The sequence below is a fragment of the Cebidichthys violaceus genome, unplaced genomic scaffold, assembly GCF_023349555.1.
Source record: "Cebidichthys violaceus isolate CVI_PGR_0920_01 unplaced genomic scaffold, fCebVio1.0.p SCAF_17, whole genome shotgun sequence".
Taxonomy (NCBI): domain Eukaryota; kingdom Metazoa; phylum Chordata; class Actinopteri; order Perciformes; family Stichaeidae; genus Cebidichthys; species Cebidichthys violaceus.
In genome coordinates, this window is record NW_027176340.1 from 1,733,243 (window position 1) to 1,750,746 (window position 17,504).

The 17,504-nt window shown below is 47.4% G+C and overlaps 1 protein-coding gene across 4 annotated transcripts in view; it reads right to left on the reverse strand.

The window, feature by feature from the left end:
- The window catches only part of LOC137873631 (sodium-coupled neutral amino acid transporter 3-like), a 30,074-nt gene extending 13,126 nt beyond the window's left edge, over positions 1-16,948 (reverse strand). The window contains exons 1-5 of one of the 4 annotated variants that reach the window (XM_068711921.1): positions 16,472-16,948; positions 5,336-5,562; positions 4,184-4,216; positions 3,936-4,029; positions 3,705-3,820 (exon numbers count right to left, since the gene is read on the reverse strand). In XM_068711921.1, coding sequence (XP_068568022.1) covers positions 3,705-3,820; positions 3,936-4,029; positions 4,184-4,216; positions 5,336-5,445 — 353 coding nt within the window. In that variant the 5' untranslated portion in view covers positions 5,446-5,562; positions 16,472-16,948. Of the gene's footprint in view, positions 1-3,704; positions 3,821-3,935; positions 4,030-4,183; positions 4,217-5,335; positions 5,563-12,819; positions 12,929-16,066; positions 16,161-16,471 lie in introns of those variants that run through there. The other 3 variants (XM_068711918.1, XM_068711922.1, XM_068711920.1) reach the window with 3 other exon arrangements.
- Between the last annotated feature and the right edge of the window lie 556 nt (positions 16,949-17,504).

Here is a 17,504-nt window from a genome sequence, read left to right on the forward strand (position 1 = left end):
GCCTCTCTGCCCTCTGACACGGTAAGTAAGCACACACACACACACACGCACACACACACACACACACACACACACACACCAGATGGACAGTTTCAAAAAGAAAGGTTTGCAACGCGATGCTGAGATTGACAGAATGAGGAAAATCCTCTGTCAACATTAATCTTCTCATCTTTGTTCATCAGTGTTGGAATAACCAACAGTCATTCCTTCCATTCTCAGTGATAGAGTTGTTTCCTTAAGAGGGCGTAGACTACACAGGCTCATCCTAACCGGGTTAACGTGTTATCCCTCTTCTTGCATTCCTGTCTCGAGCGCTTTAGTGTCCTTGTTGTGTTTGTCTGTCCTGGCTCTCTGTCCCTGCCGTCTTCTAACCGTCCACCGGACGCCCTAAAAACTCTGCTGCCAGTCCTGCTCACCCGGCGTCCCCTCCCACCTACACACCCGTTGCCTCGTTTCCCTCATCAGCTCTGCCTGGCCTTCCTCCTCCTCCTCCTCCTCCTCCTCACCTGCATCTCATTCTCTCGTCAGCCGCTCTGCACATAGTTCTCCTCCTCGTGTTCCTCGTCAGACCATCAGAACTGCTGTTACATTTACATTACATTACAGTCGTTTAGCAGACGCTTTTATCCAAAGCGACTTACAATAAGTGCATCAACATTGGTAATCAAAAGAACTACTAGTCACCAGAAGTCATAAGTACATTTCCTTTAAACAAGCATCTAAGAGCCTGAAGCAGTCATTCCTTCCATTCTCAGTGATAGAGTTGTTTCCTTAAGAGGGCGTAGACTACTAACCGGGTTAACATGTTATCCCTCTTCGTGTTCAGTTTTACCTGCTAAGCTCTCTGACCCACTGGTCACTGTAAGCGTTTAGAAAATAAATAGTACCGATGTAGCGATTACCTGGAATTCTTTTGCTTATTTGATCATTGGATCTCTCCGTTTGGTTCCTTGGATATTGTTAATAATGACCAACATCATATTCTACTGTTGCTCATTTTAAAATAATCCCAGTTGAGATTATGAGCCAGGTCTAGAAACCCGGGGCCATATCCATAAACATTATGAAAAATACACTCGGAGCTCCGATAACTTTGGCTAAATATGCTGCTTCTGTTCTAACAACATTTCACATTTCAGACCTGTAGCTTCTTTAATAAAAAAGAGCCCCGTTCCAGATGATGTACGTGACAGTAGCATGAGCGGCTGGGATGAGCTCCTCTATCACTGAGCCCATGAGAAGCACAAACTACTTCTTCTGCTTGGATTTAAACGTCCGTCTCTAGGGGCGGAGTTTAAGAATGGAGTCTTGCAAATGAGACGTCTGTAAGGAGTCACAGCATGGGGACGTTTGGTGAATGAGTCCCTGATCCACCTCACTCCAACCACTTCTGATCTCCTTCTGCTTTTTATTGTTACCACTGGTGACATTAGCGCTCTCACACACACACACACACACACACACACACACACACACACACACACACACACCATTCCTCTCTCTTTTTGGAAAAGCCAGGCCGCACGTCTGAACTGGACTTCAACTCTTGGCCAGTTAACAGGGTTTTTTTTGGGGGGGGGGGGTGTAATACTATGTGAAAGAATGCCGGGCTGACTTGCAGCGGAGGATTTAGTTAGTCGAGTGGCGATGGGAGGACAGATCTGCTGACGGTCAGACGGACTGACACACTTGGGGAACTGTAGCTCTGCTCACAGCTTTCCGCCCCGCTGCATTCCTCGCGGGCCAAGACCACCGACCGGCCGAAGCCTCCGCAGCCGCCAACACAAACCTGCGTGACATGAAACATTGGGCTCACGAGGGTCAAAATCTAGACTCACAACATCACTCTTCATCTTATTGCTTTTGAGATATATATTAATAGTCGTACGGTTATCCTTCAGAAGATTGACGATTACGAGCAAAAGCGTTGACGGCACGACAGATCGACCCTCGCGAGCCTTCATGCTGCTTTTAAGGCTGAACGTACGGAAGAGTTCTTCAGCAGGCGACCCATCGGTGGAGACAGAAAATGCTCTGCAACGGGCCCATTATTTTGCCGATGGTGTTCATTTTTAGGTCTTCTGTCCCCTTAAGGAGCAGGACCCGAGGTCCAGAATGACACCGTTAAGAGACAGCGTAAACGGACCCTGCCTGCATTTCTCAGCACACGCTCCATTGTTTGATACAAGACGGTGCAGATGTGCACACAAAGACGCAGCCTTTCATCCCCAACGGGACGGATAGCGACACGCTAACGGTCGATTCACACGGGGGGCAGGTGGCGCGTTAAATGGGGTTCAACTCGGCTCCTGTGTTGGCGTCAAAGACATTGAGGTCAGACAGCAGAGGTCAGACAGCAGAGGTCAGACAGCAGACGGCGTGAAAAGCCACCAGTCACACAACTCGGCTCAAAATAAGAAGCTTTCTTTAAACACGTGAGAGAAATCCTGACATGGAAAAGAGCTCAGATCACGTCCTGGGGGGACATTTCTGGGTGGGGGTAGCTGTTAAACCTAGCTTTACATTACTCCCACATTGACTGAATCATGGAAGCTAACATGAATACTCTTTCACCTTCATGTTGTGTTGATTTCACTTCAGGGACGCTTCGTTAACAGCAGCGCCTGTATGTTCTGAGAAGTATAAATCTGCAGGGCTTAATCTTTGTCAGAAAAATACTTTCCTCAGCCAGTTTCCACACCACACACACACACACACACACACACACACACACACACACACCTAACAATCTCCAGCACCACCAGGAAGAGGTGTCGAAAAACAGCACGAGGAATCGAGCAAGGGGAAAGTGTTGATGTTGTCGGTGCCATCTGCTGAGATTACCCTCTGGAAAAAGCAGCCTGATTATTCTTGAGAAAAAAAAAAAAAAAAAAAAAGACAGATCACAGCTGGAAAACCTCAAGAAAAAGAGTGAAGATTTCAGAACGCATGAAAGACCTGAATGAGCACGCAAACCTTTGAGGTCAGTGCGATATCACACCACCACCACCAAGCTTGAATTGTATTCCGCCACAGAGCTTCATGTTTGCAGGTTTATGCAGAATCCAGCCGCCATAAATCAATACTTGAGAAATATCTAACCGACTAGAGCCGCTCTGGACGAAAAATCCAGGCATGATGAATTAAGGGCCGGAGATGTTCTGTATTTTTCTTATTGTCGATAAATAGCATAAAACAGCTGTGAGCACTCACTGTAGAAGACCTCCAGCGGATTTAAATAAGAGTAGAAAAAAAACGCATCTGCATTGAAATGTTCCACCTGAAAGCTGCAGTCGACCGTGACGTCTTTATCCTGACAGACACCTCCGCTGCAGAGGATTTCACACGTTAAGCCCCTCGTCTGCACAGCGCATACGCCAACTGGTTGCAGGCAGAGAATCCACCAACGACAGAAACAAACCCGGTTCTTTTTGCATCCTTGATTGCGGCTGTGCTCCGTTTATAGCGCGAGTAAATGATCGCCAGTAGTTTATTAATCCGGGGGCCTTTATTCATCAAACAAATGTGCTCCGTGTCATCGGCCTCTTAGTCGTAACCAGGGACTACAAGACAATCAGGACACAATTAGGTGCCATTTATGTGTGACTCAGACCTCCGCTGGAAAAAGAACAACAAGTCCAGAGAATATCTGCGAGACGTCAGTCGTGTTGAGTGAAACCATCTAATGCATTTGAACGTCTTACAGAAACAGGACGACTCCCGTGTTGGCCATGGCGTACGCCAGTCCCAGGATTCCACTTCCCATGATCGCATTCCCAAGGTTGAAGACAGACATCCCAAACGAGGTTTTCCCCTCAAACTATAACCGACGCAAGACAGGGGAGAGGAAAAAAAACCACATGTTAGATAGGTAGATGATGATGATAGATACTGTATATATAGATGTACAGATGTATAGATTTAGATATGTATACATCTGTAAATTGAGGGGTCTTGTTGTCCTCCATGCCCGATAAGAATTCCTGGCTCTCCGGGAGGTTGGCCTCTGTATTCTCAGTTCTGTGGGGACTAATGAAAAAAAAAAAAAAAGCAGTAACATTATATTAAGCAAAAACAGGCAATACTCATCATGAACTATGTCATTTCAGGCTCTGGTTTAGACACAAACCGTGACATACGACACACTACGACACAACACAACGTCCTCCATCAACCAGCGTACCTATCGCTCTGGGCACTGTTGGGAACACTTCCCCTACAAGCAGTGAAGAGAGAGTCAGTCCATCCGTCACCCAGCGAGAGCACAAAGTGGAGAAACAAACACCCTCAGTCATCACATAATCAAGGCAAATTACAGATAGTTCTATATCTGTAAATGAGCGTCTGTACCTCAGAGAGAGAGAGAGAGGTTTTAATGAACCGATCTATTACGTAGTGAGAGGACACAAAACGCTGTCAGACAACCGGTGACATGACATTTAAGCATTCAGCTCTCTGCATTATCCAGCAGAGATGAGGGCACCATGAGCGAGCAGGTAGGAGGTAAATGTCTGGCTTAAAGGCACATCACCAGGCACTTAATGGACACACGGCATTGTGCTATTGTGTGTCTCCGCCTCGTGTATTTGTTATGTATTTGTTAGCGTCAATGGAGAAGCAGCGTTCGGTTCTTCTGCTCCACATGTCTGGAACAAAGTCCCAGAAAGCTGCAGGTCTGCAGAGACCCTCAGCTCCTTTAGATCCAGACTGAAGACGTCTCCGTTTGCTGCTGCCTTTGATTGAACCACATTCAAGGATTTTAATCAATTTCTGCATTTTACTTTTCTTAAACTGCACTGCACTGTTTTTTTAGCTTTTTAGTGTTTTAATGACTGATTTTAATTTTTAAATCTCCTTTCTTTTGCATCATGTTTTGATGCTTTTAATGGTTTTATGTGAAGCACTCTGAGTTGCCTTGTTGTTGAAATGTGCTCTACAAATAAACTTGCCTTGCCTTGCATTTAGGCAATATTCTGTATTTTATCTGATTTATTCATACCTTGAGTATCGTGGTATTATATGTTGTGATACTATTGATACTTAAAAACACAATTATTTTTTTTTACATGCTAAGATTCATGCTCAAAATACTCAAAATTCATAACACTACTTTTTGTGCCTCGGCAGACGGTGGCTCAGAGGTGGCTCAATTTGGATGTTACAGGTGTTACGCTGTGATATGCAGATCCCAAATGATCTGAATAAAACATCAATACGTTGGCATATATTGAACGGTACCCCCCCCCCCCCCCCCCGTATCGTATCGCCGGATTCTCTCCAATAAACAACCGTAATCCCAAAGAGGCCGACGAGGCAAGAGGAGGATTCTACTCACTTTTCGCCGGCCGGTGCCGTGACCTCCTCCTCGTGGCCTTTTCCATTGGGAATAGCGTTCACCTCGGCAGGGCCGGTTTCCACAGAATCCGCCGGTTTATCCTCACTCATGTCTGCTCTGGTTGCCTGCGTGTGTGTGTGTGTGTAGTAATGAGTGTGTTCGGATGTGTAGGTGTTTGAGGCGGTGGGAGGGTCTGAACGGTGCTCTGAGGTCTTGTTTCCTGGGATCTGTTGGGGGGGGAAAGAGAGAAATCACAAAATGTAGAGAGTGGACATCATACAGTATAAACACCACAGTTCAATAAACCGCTAATACGTATCTTTTAATAAGAAACTTGTAAACAGACCTGATATGAACAGTGAAGGCCCTGATTGGACCTTTTACTGAAGATACAGACTTTAATCTCTTTCTCTCTCCTGACGGCTTTGTCTTAGGGTGGAACAAATATGGCAGCTTCATTTTTCTCATTGTAGCACGGAGTTCAATGACCTCACTCAATGCTCAGCACAGCTCCGCCCACATTCTACCTGAGCAGAGGTCTAATGAACCAGACTAGCAGTGTCTATCATTTACTTTATTCTCTGTATCACATCTGTTAGAATATCTAAACATTAGGATCCCAGGAAGATGAGCTTCTTTTTTCCTTGAAAGTCATCTAAAGAGGATCTGAATTAAGACAATTAAGTCAAGATGCACAACGTCTGTCTAATGAAAGCGGATCCGGCTCAATCACAAACATTGACCTCATTGGCACTGGCACTGCTTTCATTCCTAGCTTCCCACAACAAGAGGCACGTGAGGAGATAAAGGAGGCCGTCCTGAGGGCAGCGAAGTGAGTCCGTGTCTTCATCAAGGCCCGACGAGGACGAGACCCACCTACAGGTCACTCCAAGGAACGGGACGTCAACATGGAACACGCAGCTACGCCTTGCGAACGCGACGGAATTACATATCGTAGCTGTGGCTTAAAATCGGGCCGACGACAAATGAAGATTCTGACCCAATTGACCCCATTTAGAGCAAACTATGCGTCTGTACTGAGAATACCAGGTACTATACTGACACTGTAAGTGTGAATGGATGGAAAGCATGAGACCAACAGACATGTTCACTTTGCTAACCAAGAGTAAAACCACAAAATCCAGCTCCGTTAGTCAGAATGTAGAGACAATCCAAAGGATAATTGACACATCGACTGACGGGTCTACGCTCGGAGGAAACCGGGCTTTCACAGAAACTGTGACACACTGGGCTTTGCGTCAGGCCTCTGTTTCCTGGGCGTCCTGCTGCGGTGTCCCAGCTCACCAGCTGACTTGAAAGGACATGTATCTCCTGGACGCAGTTGACCGAAGCCCCCTATCCGGCGGGCCCTGAATGATCTCCTTTGCTCTGCTGCATAAACAGCAGTGGGGGCTTTAATGGAGAGCGCGTTGGGCGAGGGGGGGGGGGAGGGGGGGGGGGGGGAAGCATAGAGGAGGAAATGTTTGGACCCCCAGATGAAAAGAGGAGAACCAGCTAGGACCAGCTCCGAAACCAGTTCTAGCCGTCTTTGTGCCTTCATTTTTCTGCTTGTCACTTTTCCTCCTGGTTCTCTTAGTGAGGAGGGTTCAACTGAACAACAATGCTCAGGGGGGTTTCTGTACCACCCAGCCTGGCAACCGCTCAGCTGTCCTTTTTACCCTGAGGCCTCTTCCGCTCCACAGACCGGCCTTTTAAATGTACTTTTTTTTTGTAATATTACTTTGAACGCATCAAACGCAGTGTGAGGCGATGAATGCACCCCCCCCCCCCCCCCTCCTCCCCGGTCTTCGTCTTGCAGTCCTCTGAACCTGTCCTACCGACCACGTTGCTGCGAGCTCCGCTGCACCGCCAAGCAGCTCTCTCGGTGTCTCTGGCTAAAGCCGGGCAACGTGGTTGGGCAGCAAAGCACAGTGCACAATGGCACATGTTGTGCGGTTTCCTGGGAACGGGTTGGAGAACAGTGCTACTATTGTGCCAGGCATCATTATACTGCTGGGGCCCCCTTGGCCGTAGTTCGCCAGACCACTCGAGAGGCTGAAAAGGTATTTCACTGGGCTCTAGTTGAAAAGACGCCACCTCGGATTCAGCAAATGCCAGTATCCTGTATTCATGCACAGTTGTAGCAGGGTTGCTGACGGTAGCGACGGCAGAGGCGGGGCCCTCGTCGAGGGACCAATCACCGCGCGGAACCACGCTGCCACTCAGACGGTCTACAACTGACGGGGAGGTTGGGGGGGTGGGGGGGGGAGCCATTCAAAGACAATACGCGATGGGCCGTCCGGCTACAAGGGGGCCTCTTCAGCGGAGCTTTCAGCAGACGGGATTGGACAGAGTCGTGGCTCCTTCGATCAATATGTTCAATAACAAAAAGGCGATACATGACCTCTTCATTTTTAGGGAGCTCCTTCTCCAGTCCTCCGAGTTTGGAGCAAATGAAGGTGAAAAGAAAGGTGCTGAGAAAAGATCCTCATTTTAAAGTAGGACAAGGTTTTTGGCAGGAGATTTACAAATCAAATTATGTGCTAAGAAAAAAAGAGAGCGTTGTACTGAAATATTACAGATTCAGTTGAAGATGTGGATACGATATGGATATCTTATGGGTCATGTTCAACTACATGGAGTCAAACTGATATATGTAATTATACTATAACCAATTATTGTAAGCAAGAAAATTAAGGAAATGAGAAAAGGCACAAAGACAATGAAGTTCAGCCCCCCCCCCCCCCTCGGGCTTGTGAGCACAGCACCATTGTGGAACACAACAGAGGAAGAGTTGTGTGTCCGTGAGGAAATGCTCTGTCCTCTAAAAAACTGTCTGCTTGAGCAATTACTGTTTCCCCTGATTTCAAAATGTCCCACATCTGAAAGAAAAGCATCGTTGAGAGAGCAGACCTGTCAAAAGCATCTGAACCACCAGACATTAGTTTTCAAAGATATCCACCGTTAATAACGTGAGTTTATTTTGTGTGTTCATTTCGCTAATTGCACCCTGCATTGTGCTGAACATAAAGAGGCTGACGGGGTGATAATCAATCTGTCTCAGTAGTGTCCTCTGTTAAAGACACAGATTATCGCTCCTCGAGAGCAGAAGCGCACTTTAACAAAGTTATAATAGAAAATACAACAACAGAAAACGAGAATAGACAATAGAAGGACCAGATGTGGAAAGAGATTGTTAGAAATCCGATGTTTCCTCACTGGGCTCCATCGGAAACCTACGCAGGAGTTAATCCCACTTTGTGATGCTCTCGGTGGGAGTAAATGAGTCTTTTCACAGCAACAGGCAGAGGCTATGTTTATTCAAGCCCTCGTCCAAAACAGCGCCTCGCTTTGCCAACGCACAGCGAGTGCGTGCGCCTCCGTTCACAGGCTCTGACGTCAGCGACTGTGCCGAGAGACGTCATCCCGCGGGGGGGGGGGGGGGGGGGGGGGGGGGGAGTGAGGCGAGCGGAACCGGCCGGTTCCACCGATTGTTATTCCTGAACGGACACCTGAACCGAATGACGCGGCGCATGCTGATTCATCCTCACTTACTGCTGTGCCTGTGTGCATTTGTAGTCCATTCAGTGTGTGTGTATTAGTGTGTGTGTGTGTGTGTGTGTGTGTGTGTGTGTGTGTGTGTGTGTGTGTGTGTGTGTGTGTGTGTGTGTGTGTGTTTATGCAATGAGTAATCTCAAAGTATAATGCTGCCTTCTCCGTCACTGCTTGATGACATACTCTGCCTCTGTAAGCTTTCTTAATCGAGTCTCCACTGTGATTTTCAGAGACTCCTAATCTGCTAGAGTGCATGTGGACAATCATTGACTTTGTCTTCCAACACCCAGGTCTGCGGATGCACTATAAACGCAGAGCTAAAACGCTGAGAAATGCATTGAAGAAGCTTGAATAGCTTGTCTGGGAGGTCATTTGAAACACGGCAAAAATCGACAGCAATTTTAGAAAATTGGAAATGAAAATGGAAAAACTCGCTTACATAAGGATTTGTTTTTTAATGGCACTATAGCATCCAAAGCTAATTCCTGATCCTTCCTTTTCTGCCCGTGAACGGGAAGAGATTTAGCAGCTGACAGACCTATCAGAGAAGGCTTTATTGTAAAACAGGGAGCGGAGACTCGGGACCTCTGACAGTCAGGATTGATCGACTAGATCAGATTAGGGTTCCGTCTCGCTCGAGCGGGAAAATCAGGATCAAACCGCTCGGGTCACTCTGTTGCTCCCGTATAAAAATAGCTGCAGAGGAGCGATCGGCCTCGCTGTAACCCCGGCGTCGTGTCACACTCAGAGCTGTGTTTAAGTGCCACCGAGCGCTGCAGCTGCCCGCAAATAAGCAGAAGACACTCCGGCAAACACAGCCACCATCTGTCTGGATGCTGGTTTTTCACACGAGGGTGAACATGAATACGCATTGATGAAGAAACGCACACGCGACAGTAACGTTCCATGAAGGATTACACTTGGCGTAGAGCCGAGATGTTTGCAATATGTGAGATTTTTTTTTTTTCCCCCCTGTGTTTCTATGATGCAAGAGCGCGGACATGAAACGATAAATGATAGTGGATTTTGAATGAATTGAGCAACTGTAGCGCCGTGTTTTGTTCCCACCCGCAACATTTCTTCCAACAGCTTCTATTTGACCGTCTTCTTCTCCACAGCAATGGCGACTGAGGCCCATGGGTAGCGCCGTTTTTTACAGTCATACCAAATCTGACGAAAAGTTGAAATACTCAAAAGAAAAAAAAAACACACGAAACATAAACCTTTAGGAGCAGATCGATTATCCAGGAGGTGTTAATTAGAGCTCTGCTCAGGTGGACAGTGAGGTGAGGTAACTGGGCTCCATGAAGTAATAACAGTGACTCTCTCTCTCTCTCTCTCTCTCTCTCTCTCTACTGTGATTAGCCAGCAGGAAGAATAGAAGACTAACTTCTGACTAAGAGGTGTGTGTGTGTGTGTGTGAGGTTCTCATAATCTGTTGTGAGATTCATGAATGTGATTTGAAGTTAGCTCATGCATGCGATTTTGAAGGGCTTTTATTTTGAAATGCTACATCAGAACGTCCTGGTTCTCTCCGAGTGACACCTTGAATGTCATATATATATGGCACTAAATAGCGCAAGTTAGAGGTTATTGTAATGTTCTGGACCTTTGCACGAGGAGATGTTCTCACTCTGGACCTTCTGGAACTTGAATTGAATACCTCTGACCCGGAGAGCGAGGCAGATTGTCTTTAGTGTCTTGTGACGCAGCTGTGTGACAGCACCAGCGCGGCGACTCACTGAGGATGTGATTTATTAATAGAGTCACGCAACACTCCGTGTCACTGCGGCTCATCGCTGACACTGGACACCTCACAGACAGGAAGGGACTCTAGAGCAGAGTGGTAAGACTGTCGCCATCACTTCCACGTTACGGTTCAGATTTACGTACCGGGAGCTGAGCCCTTTAATGCGCTTTGAATGCAATTAGCATGCGATTCACTCAATGAGACGCACAACGCAGCGTCTCCATTAAACATTCAAAAGATGCATTTTGTCCTCGAGCAAGACACACTTAACCCCAACATTCCTCCTGTAGCTGCAGCTACGGTGTCTAGATAGATTCTGAATTGTAAAGCGTCCGCTAAACTAATTTTTAGGGTGACCGTGGCTAAGTGGAGAGCCGGGCCGCCTTTCGATCAGAGGGTCAGCGGTTCGATCCCCGGCTCCTGCTCTACTAGTCTCGTGTCAACGTGTCCTTGAGCGAGACACTTAACCCCAACATGTCTCCTGTAGCTGCGTCTACGGTGTGCAGACAGAGACTGAATTGTAAGTCGCTTTGGATAAAAGCGTCTGCTAAAATGGCCGTAATGTAATCTAATGCATTTTCATCCTTTCATCCTTATTATTCAATCCGGCGCAAACTTTTCGAGATATTTCCATTTCTTATCAGATCCAGCAGAATGTTTCATGGAGCAGACCTCCTCCTGTAACAATGCACTGACAGCGATGTAGAATAAAGCCACTCGTTGACTTGAAGGTGTGTGTGTGTGTGTGTGTGTGTGTGTGTGTGTGTGTGTGTGTGTCCAGAAACAGACACAGCCAATCGAATCATTCAAAGGTACACAACCAGTGCGGCTACAAGGATGCCGAACGCCGCGTTGCTCTAGAGGCGATGAGCTGCTTCGAGACATTCGACGGGTTCTCACGCTTCTGTACAGTCCAACTGCAACAACATCATTTGTGTGTAGAACAAATGACTCACTTGATTTGAATGTAGCCTGAGCTGAGCCCTGTGGCTCCTTGGCTCCTTGGCTCCTTTGCTCTCAAGCCGCCTTCATCACCTCCGTGCGCAGAGCAGCAACACGGCGCCGAGTAGGCAAAACGATGCGTTTAAAATACCAGATCCACAAAAAGACTGGAGTATGCACATTTCAAAAGAATATTTAGCCGCAGTGTAAATTTGTAAATTGACCTGCTTGTAGAAAGGTGTCCTCACTGTCATGTAATTACCTCTCAAACTCCTGCTTAATGTACAACATGAGTCACAATTTAACTTTTTCCCGCTCTGCTGAGATGAAATCAGGCAGACTGGTGCATCTACCAGAGCTGTGACGACATGTTTACTCCACATACCGTCTGAACTACAACATCTGAGGCCATAATTCTGTTGTGGATTTTTGTTGTCTGCAGATGAAGTTTAAGCATGCTGACGTTGGGACAGTCAATCGCTGTGTCCCTGTTAAATAAACTAAAAATAATAAATGAATGTTCTCAAATCTCCTTTTCTTTTGCATCATGTTTTGATGCTTTTAATGGTTTTATGTGAAGCACTTTGAGTTGCCTTGTTGTTGAAATGTCCTCTACAAATAAACGTGCCTTTCCTTGTCTGTACAGATATCTGTGCAGAAGTTTTCCCGCGATGCCGCTGACACACACTGTGTGTTCGGCAAACAACTTTGTTTTGCTTGTTTTGGATGAAAATTCCAAATTCAGGGTTATTTGGAATATCTTAGCAGCTGAGCGGTGGTGCTAATGGAGACCAGCACCAGAGGGATATTTAACAAACACAAATATCTCTGCGGGAATTTATGACTCAAAATAAAAAATATCTTTCGGCTGAAATACACCAATACGTAACAATATCATCTGCAAATACATCAACTACTCTCTTACACATTGCACCTTTCAGAAGTCCCTGACAAATAACAATTATTCTCATTATAAATGAATCCGTATCGATTCATTTTCTTGTTTATCGTTTGGTCTATAAAACATCAGAAAACAGTAAAAAAAAAAAAAAAAAAAATGCCCCCAAAATGTTCAATTCATTATAATATAAGACCAAGAAAAGCAGCAGATTCTCATTTGAGAACCTTGAATCATGAAGTGTGTGGCCGCTTAAAGAATGACTTCAAATGATGAATTCATATTCAAAAGTTGACTTTTTTTTCTCGTTGATCGATGAGTCAGCTGTTACAGATCTACCTGTTCATCAGGGGTTAGGGTTCAGGAGTGGCAGTCTTGGACCCGGACGCAGAGATCACCTGACGAGGAAGCAGCAGGTGGTTTAAATCAGAGTCCAGTTGAGAAGTAATACTTAAAGAGTCCAGAGACAGACCAGCAGCACTGGACTACTGGGGACTACTGACACCAACAAAACCAGGTGGGAGAACAAACAGAGACAGGAAGTAAAGCTGACACGACACAAGGGGAGAGCGAAGTTACAAAATAAAACAGGAAACAGACTCCCTGGGCCGCGACGACGTCTTACTCCGTAAGCAGATTGTCCGACAGCTGAACATTAGGGCCGGCAGTGACGCGCCGTACGCCAGCCGTACATTAGAACAATGGCCGTCCAGAGAGCGCTCCCTGAACGCCACGCTGCTCAATGCCAGCTCTGTGTTCTCTCAATCATGCGCCCTAAAAAAAACAAAAAAAAAACAAAGCGCCATCCTCTCCTGGCATCGGCCGCTCGTCTCCCTCCCGCTCCCTCCTCGTCACGCAAGAAGAGGAAGAGCGTGCGCACAACTCCGTCAGTGTTTCTCCACCACCCGCGGCGGACGCCGCCCTGCTGACTCTCATCACGTGCTGCGGCGCCGTGGACGTCCAAATCCCACTCCGCTCGACAAGAGGACTCTGGAGCACGAGCCGGCCACCCGCCGTAAGCAGATCAATGCTCGGCTTAGTGTCAAATCCCTCACAGAACCAAGAGTTGGGCTGAGAACAATTCAGCCAAACGAAAGGATAATGAGCGAAAAAACACAGCCGAGACGTAGAAGATCGTGTTCAGACTTCGGGGTGTTTAAGGTGCGTGGGACTTTCCTCTATCGGTCCTCCTGAAGCGTCGTCGGCGATTCAACCAACCCCAACAAGAACCAAGAGAGACTCGCACCAACCGACCCGTTACCGACCCGTTACTCTGACTTCCCTATGAGGAGGACAAGCGAGAGAGACGCCCTGTGGCAGTGGATCTCAATCCGTCAGCAATAAATCGTGTTGATGAACGCTCCCCGTCTGTACAGTGTCATCTGTCCAGGCCAAATGAAGTCATTAAGAAAAACAATTACTCTTGAACTGCTCACAGCTCTTAGAAACAGACCGTTTGAGGAGCCGCTCTCATATTGGGGTTAATATGGTATTATGCACACTTTGATTAAAAAAAAAAAAAAAAACAGGACAGGTACATTTTTTTCAGCCAATATGAAGTTTCACTTCCATTAGACAGCTGTTCCCAGAAGAACACCGCTCAATCTGCTGCTCATTACTGGACAACACAGCGCTGAGGGTACAGTCGGGACGAGATGAGCTCTGAGTGGTGTGACCTTATGCAAGCTGCAATTCATCTACGACGTCCGTCAGCACGTCCCAACAGCTCTTTCATAAACCGATCTGCACTTAGAAAAAAAAATGTATAAATGCCTGTGATATGACTCAGAACCAGCCCTCAAAAAAGGGACAGATAGACCTCGTGGTGTTCTGTCCCGTCCTCTCCAGTCTTTCTAAAACACGAAGCAGATCAACGAAGAAACAGACGCAAGGATAGAAGAGGATAGAAGAGGATAGAGGAGGATAGAGGAGGATAGAGGAGGATAGAGGAGGAGGAGGACGGGGTTAAGACCGAAGTCAAAACCCTGTAAAAACCTCAAGTCCGCTCATGGTTTAATACCGTCCACAGAGTCACAGCAGGGTGTTCCTTTCTTCTCGCGGTGAACTAGCATCCCTTCACGTCTTCGTTTGAACAAACTAAACCCACACTGCTGCAGGAGACGAAGACGTGAGACACAGAGCTTTGATCCGAGAGGAACTTAGTCTCTGTCTTATCCAATAGAGAAGAGAAGAAGAAGCAGTTACACTAAAGCAGCGTCTCACACCTTCTTCTTTACCTCCCTGCAGTTGTGAATGAGGTCTGTGACCTTTACTGCGCAGCACTCCTCACTCTTCCCCTCTTTCCTCGCCAATCGATACGTTTTGTAATCGACCGGCGGAGGCGATGACGTTTCACCATATCCCTTCACTCTCCGATCTAACATGTGTGTGTGTGTGTATAGGTGTAATGTGCATTTCCACACACACACACACACACACACACACACACACACACACACACACGGGTGCTTTCACTCTCAAACACAATGATACAGTCTGAAACGCACACATGTGCTAGGCGTTGATTAGTCTGCTCTCACTGGGGTTTCATTCTGGGATTGGGGTTTGGAGAGAGCCGGCACGATGGGCCCACGACGAGAGAGAGAGAGAGAGAGAGAGAGAGAGAGAGAGAGAGAGAGAGAGAGAGAGACAGAGAGAGAGAGGACGTGGTCTCTCCCCGTCTCCGGACCGTTAAGTCTGGCAGTCGCAGTCTCACCTGCTGCCCCACAGGCCCCTGAAGTGACTCATATCGTGGAGGAGCGAGTGACTGCAGGTGGCTCTAGAAACCGGGCTGCTTGTTAGGACTGTTATCCGGTCTACTGGATGTGTTGCACCTAGCTGGAGAATAAACCAAATAAGTACACATTTGCTAAATGTATTTCTATGTGTGTGAGGAATGTAGTTCAGCGCCTGCTAGGACAATTCTGCCTTAAAATCAGACTAATCAAACAAAAGAAATACGCAAATGATTAAAAGCAGTGTAGTCCCATGTCAATATTGTCAAATATAGATTTATATATCCGCATACAATGTGTACTATTCGAGGGCCGCTTCGGCCCCTTCCCACTTAGACGTGGCCTCCCACCGAAGGCCCCCGGGTCAGACGACGCGAGACCACCACGCACCAGGACCAGATGGGCACCTGTGGCGCGAGCCGAGCCAGCTGTGGATGCTTCTCTGGCACGACTTAGAAATACGACAGGCGAATCCGACAAAAATGAAGCTTTCCACAGTGCGACGCGTTTCGCAGGAGCCTGCAGCTTTACAGCCAGCGGATGGATGCATCACTGGAGCGGCATCATTAGGGCCCCCCCCCCCCCCCCGAGTGACGGCCGCGCAGGCAGAACCGTAGCGTGGAGAGCGTACAGTGGTCATCTGTAGTAAATGGAAGTCAGAAGAAGCATGCAGGGTGATGGAGGAGCTTCCTGTAGCCCCCCCCTCCCAATTCCCAAGTTTGATCTCACTAAGCTGATCATGGTGAGAGTGTTTTAATCAGATGATTCATTCTAAGCAGAGTAAACATGAACCCAGTTAAGTAATCGTTCCTGCTGATTCTGAGACACGCTGCAGCGAAGAACGCGCCTACCAAAAAGGGGGTCAGTGTAGTCCAAGTGGTCGCCCTGGATCTCAGTAGTACGTTATCCCAGCTGCACATGGACGATCAGGTGCAGCGAGGTTCAGCGGCGCCACCTCTCTCTCAGCGGCTGGTGCTCTGGAGGAGCTTGCACATCGCTGAATGAAAGCAACCACAGCAACTTGACTTTTACTTTACATGTTAAAGCTGTTAAATCTATGTCACGTGCGGGCTTTGCTGCACATGCACGCACGACGAGCGTCGTTTGGGTTCTATTCAAACGCAATCTAATATACAGGTTCCCATATCTGTGGAAAAGCATGCTCGTTGATAAGTTGTTGGTTTTTTGTTTTTTTTTTTATGTCGCGAGGGCTAAACGTCCCCGTTAGCGCGTGCAGCATCCTGTCAGTGCCTTACCGGAGAAGTACCAGCGTCCTCCTCCAAAACTCCAAATATCTCCACACAGATCTGTCGCCTCCGCTCGCTGCTCGTGCTCTGTCTCGACCCGTGGCGTGTCGACACTGCCTTCTGTCCCACTACATCCGTCCGCGTTCCCTCCAAGCCGCGTTCACGTCATGTGTTTTCCTCCACCGGAATTGTCCGCGTAATCTTCTCAAAAAGTGGGATGTGAAGAGTGCCCCGGGTTCCGCCTACCGCACGCACACCGACCCCAATCAAATAAAAAATGTTGCGTGTATGGCTGTTTGCGAAGCCAGCGCGTGCGCGCGCGCGCTCGGGGACACGAGAACCCCCTTTCTTTGGCACGCGCCTTCTTTTTTCTTTTTTTTTTTGTAATCGTTTGGAGACGATGAACGCTACATTGATACCGTCGTTTCGGTTAAAGGGTCGTTTCCGCCGCTTTTACGTGTTGCAAGTGTATTCATCATTCACCGTCATTTCACACGGTGACGGTGGCGGGGGGGGGGGGGGGGTGTTTCATGTGGCTCGCGGATTTATCGTCGTGCTTGAGCGCGCATTTTGAGACAATGAAACCGTGGTCTCGAGGAGACCTCTCACCACGCATGCATTCAATACACTCAAGTGTTTCCCCTTTAATTGGTTCTTTAAAAAAAAAAAAAAAATTTTTACCACGTAATCAACGACGTAAAACAGCCAAGCTGAGCCACGTGCGACAAAAGCTCACTGCTTCCTACGCACGCTCCATTTCTAGGTCATCGGCGATGGCGCGTTTTGATGTCACATTGCTCCGAGGTTAGTCTTTTTTGCACTCTCCTCCAGCTCATGTTCACATTCATCTGTATTCATCGGGGACAGGAAGAGCGAAACCCACATCTTCCACAGGCTCATGTTTAAGGCATTCATTGCACAACCTGCATGCAAGCATCGTATAGTTCTACCTGCATTTGCAACACAAAAGCCCCAATGCAACCATGACCCGAGACATCCTACACTTTCTCCCACAAATACCATGCTGTCATCTCACCCCGGA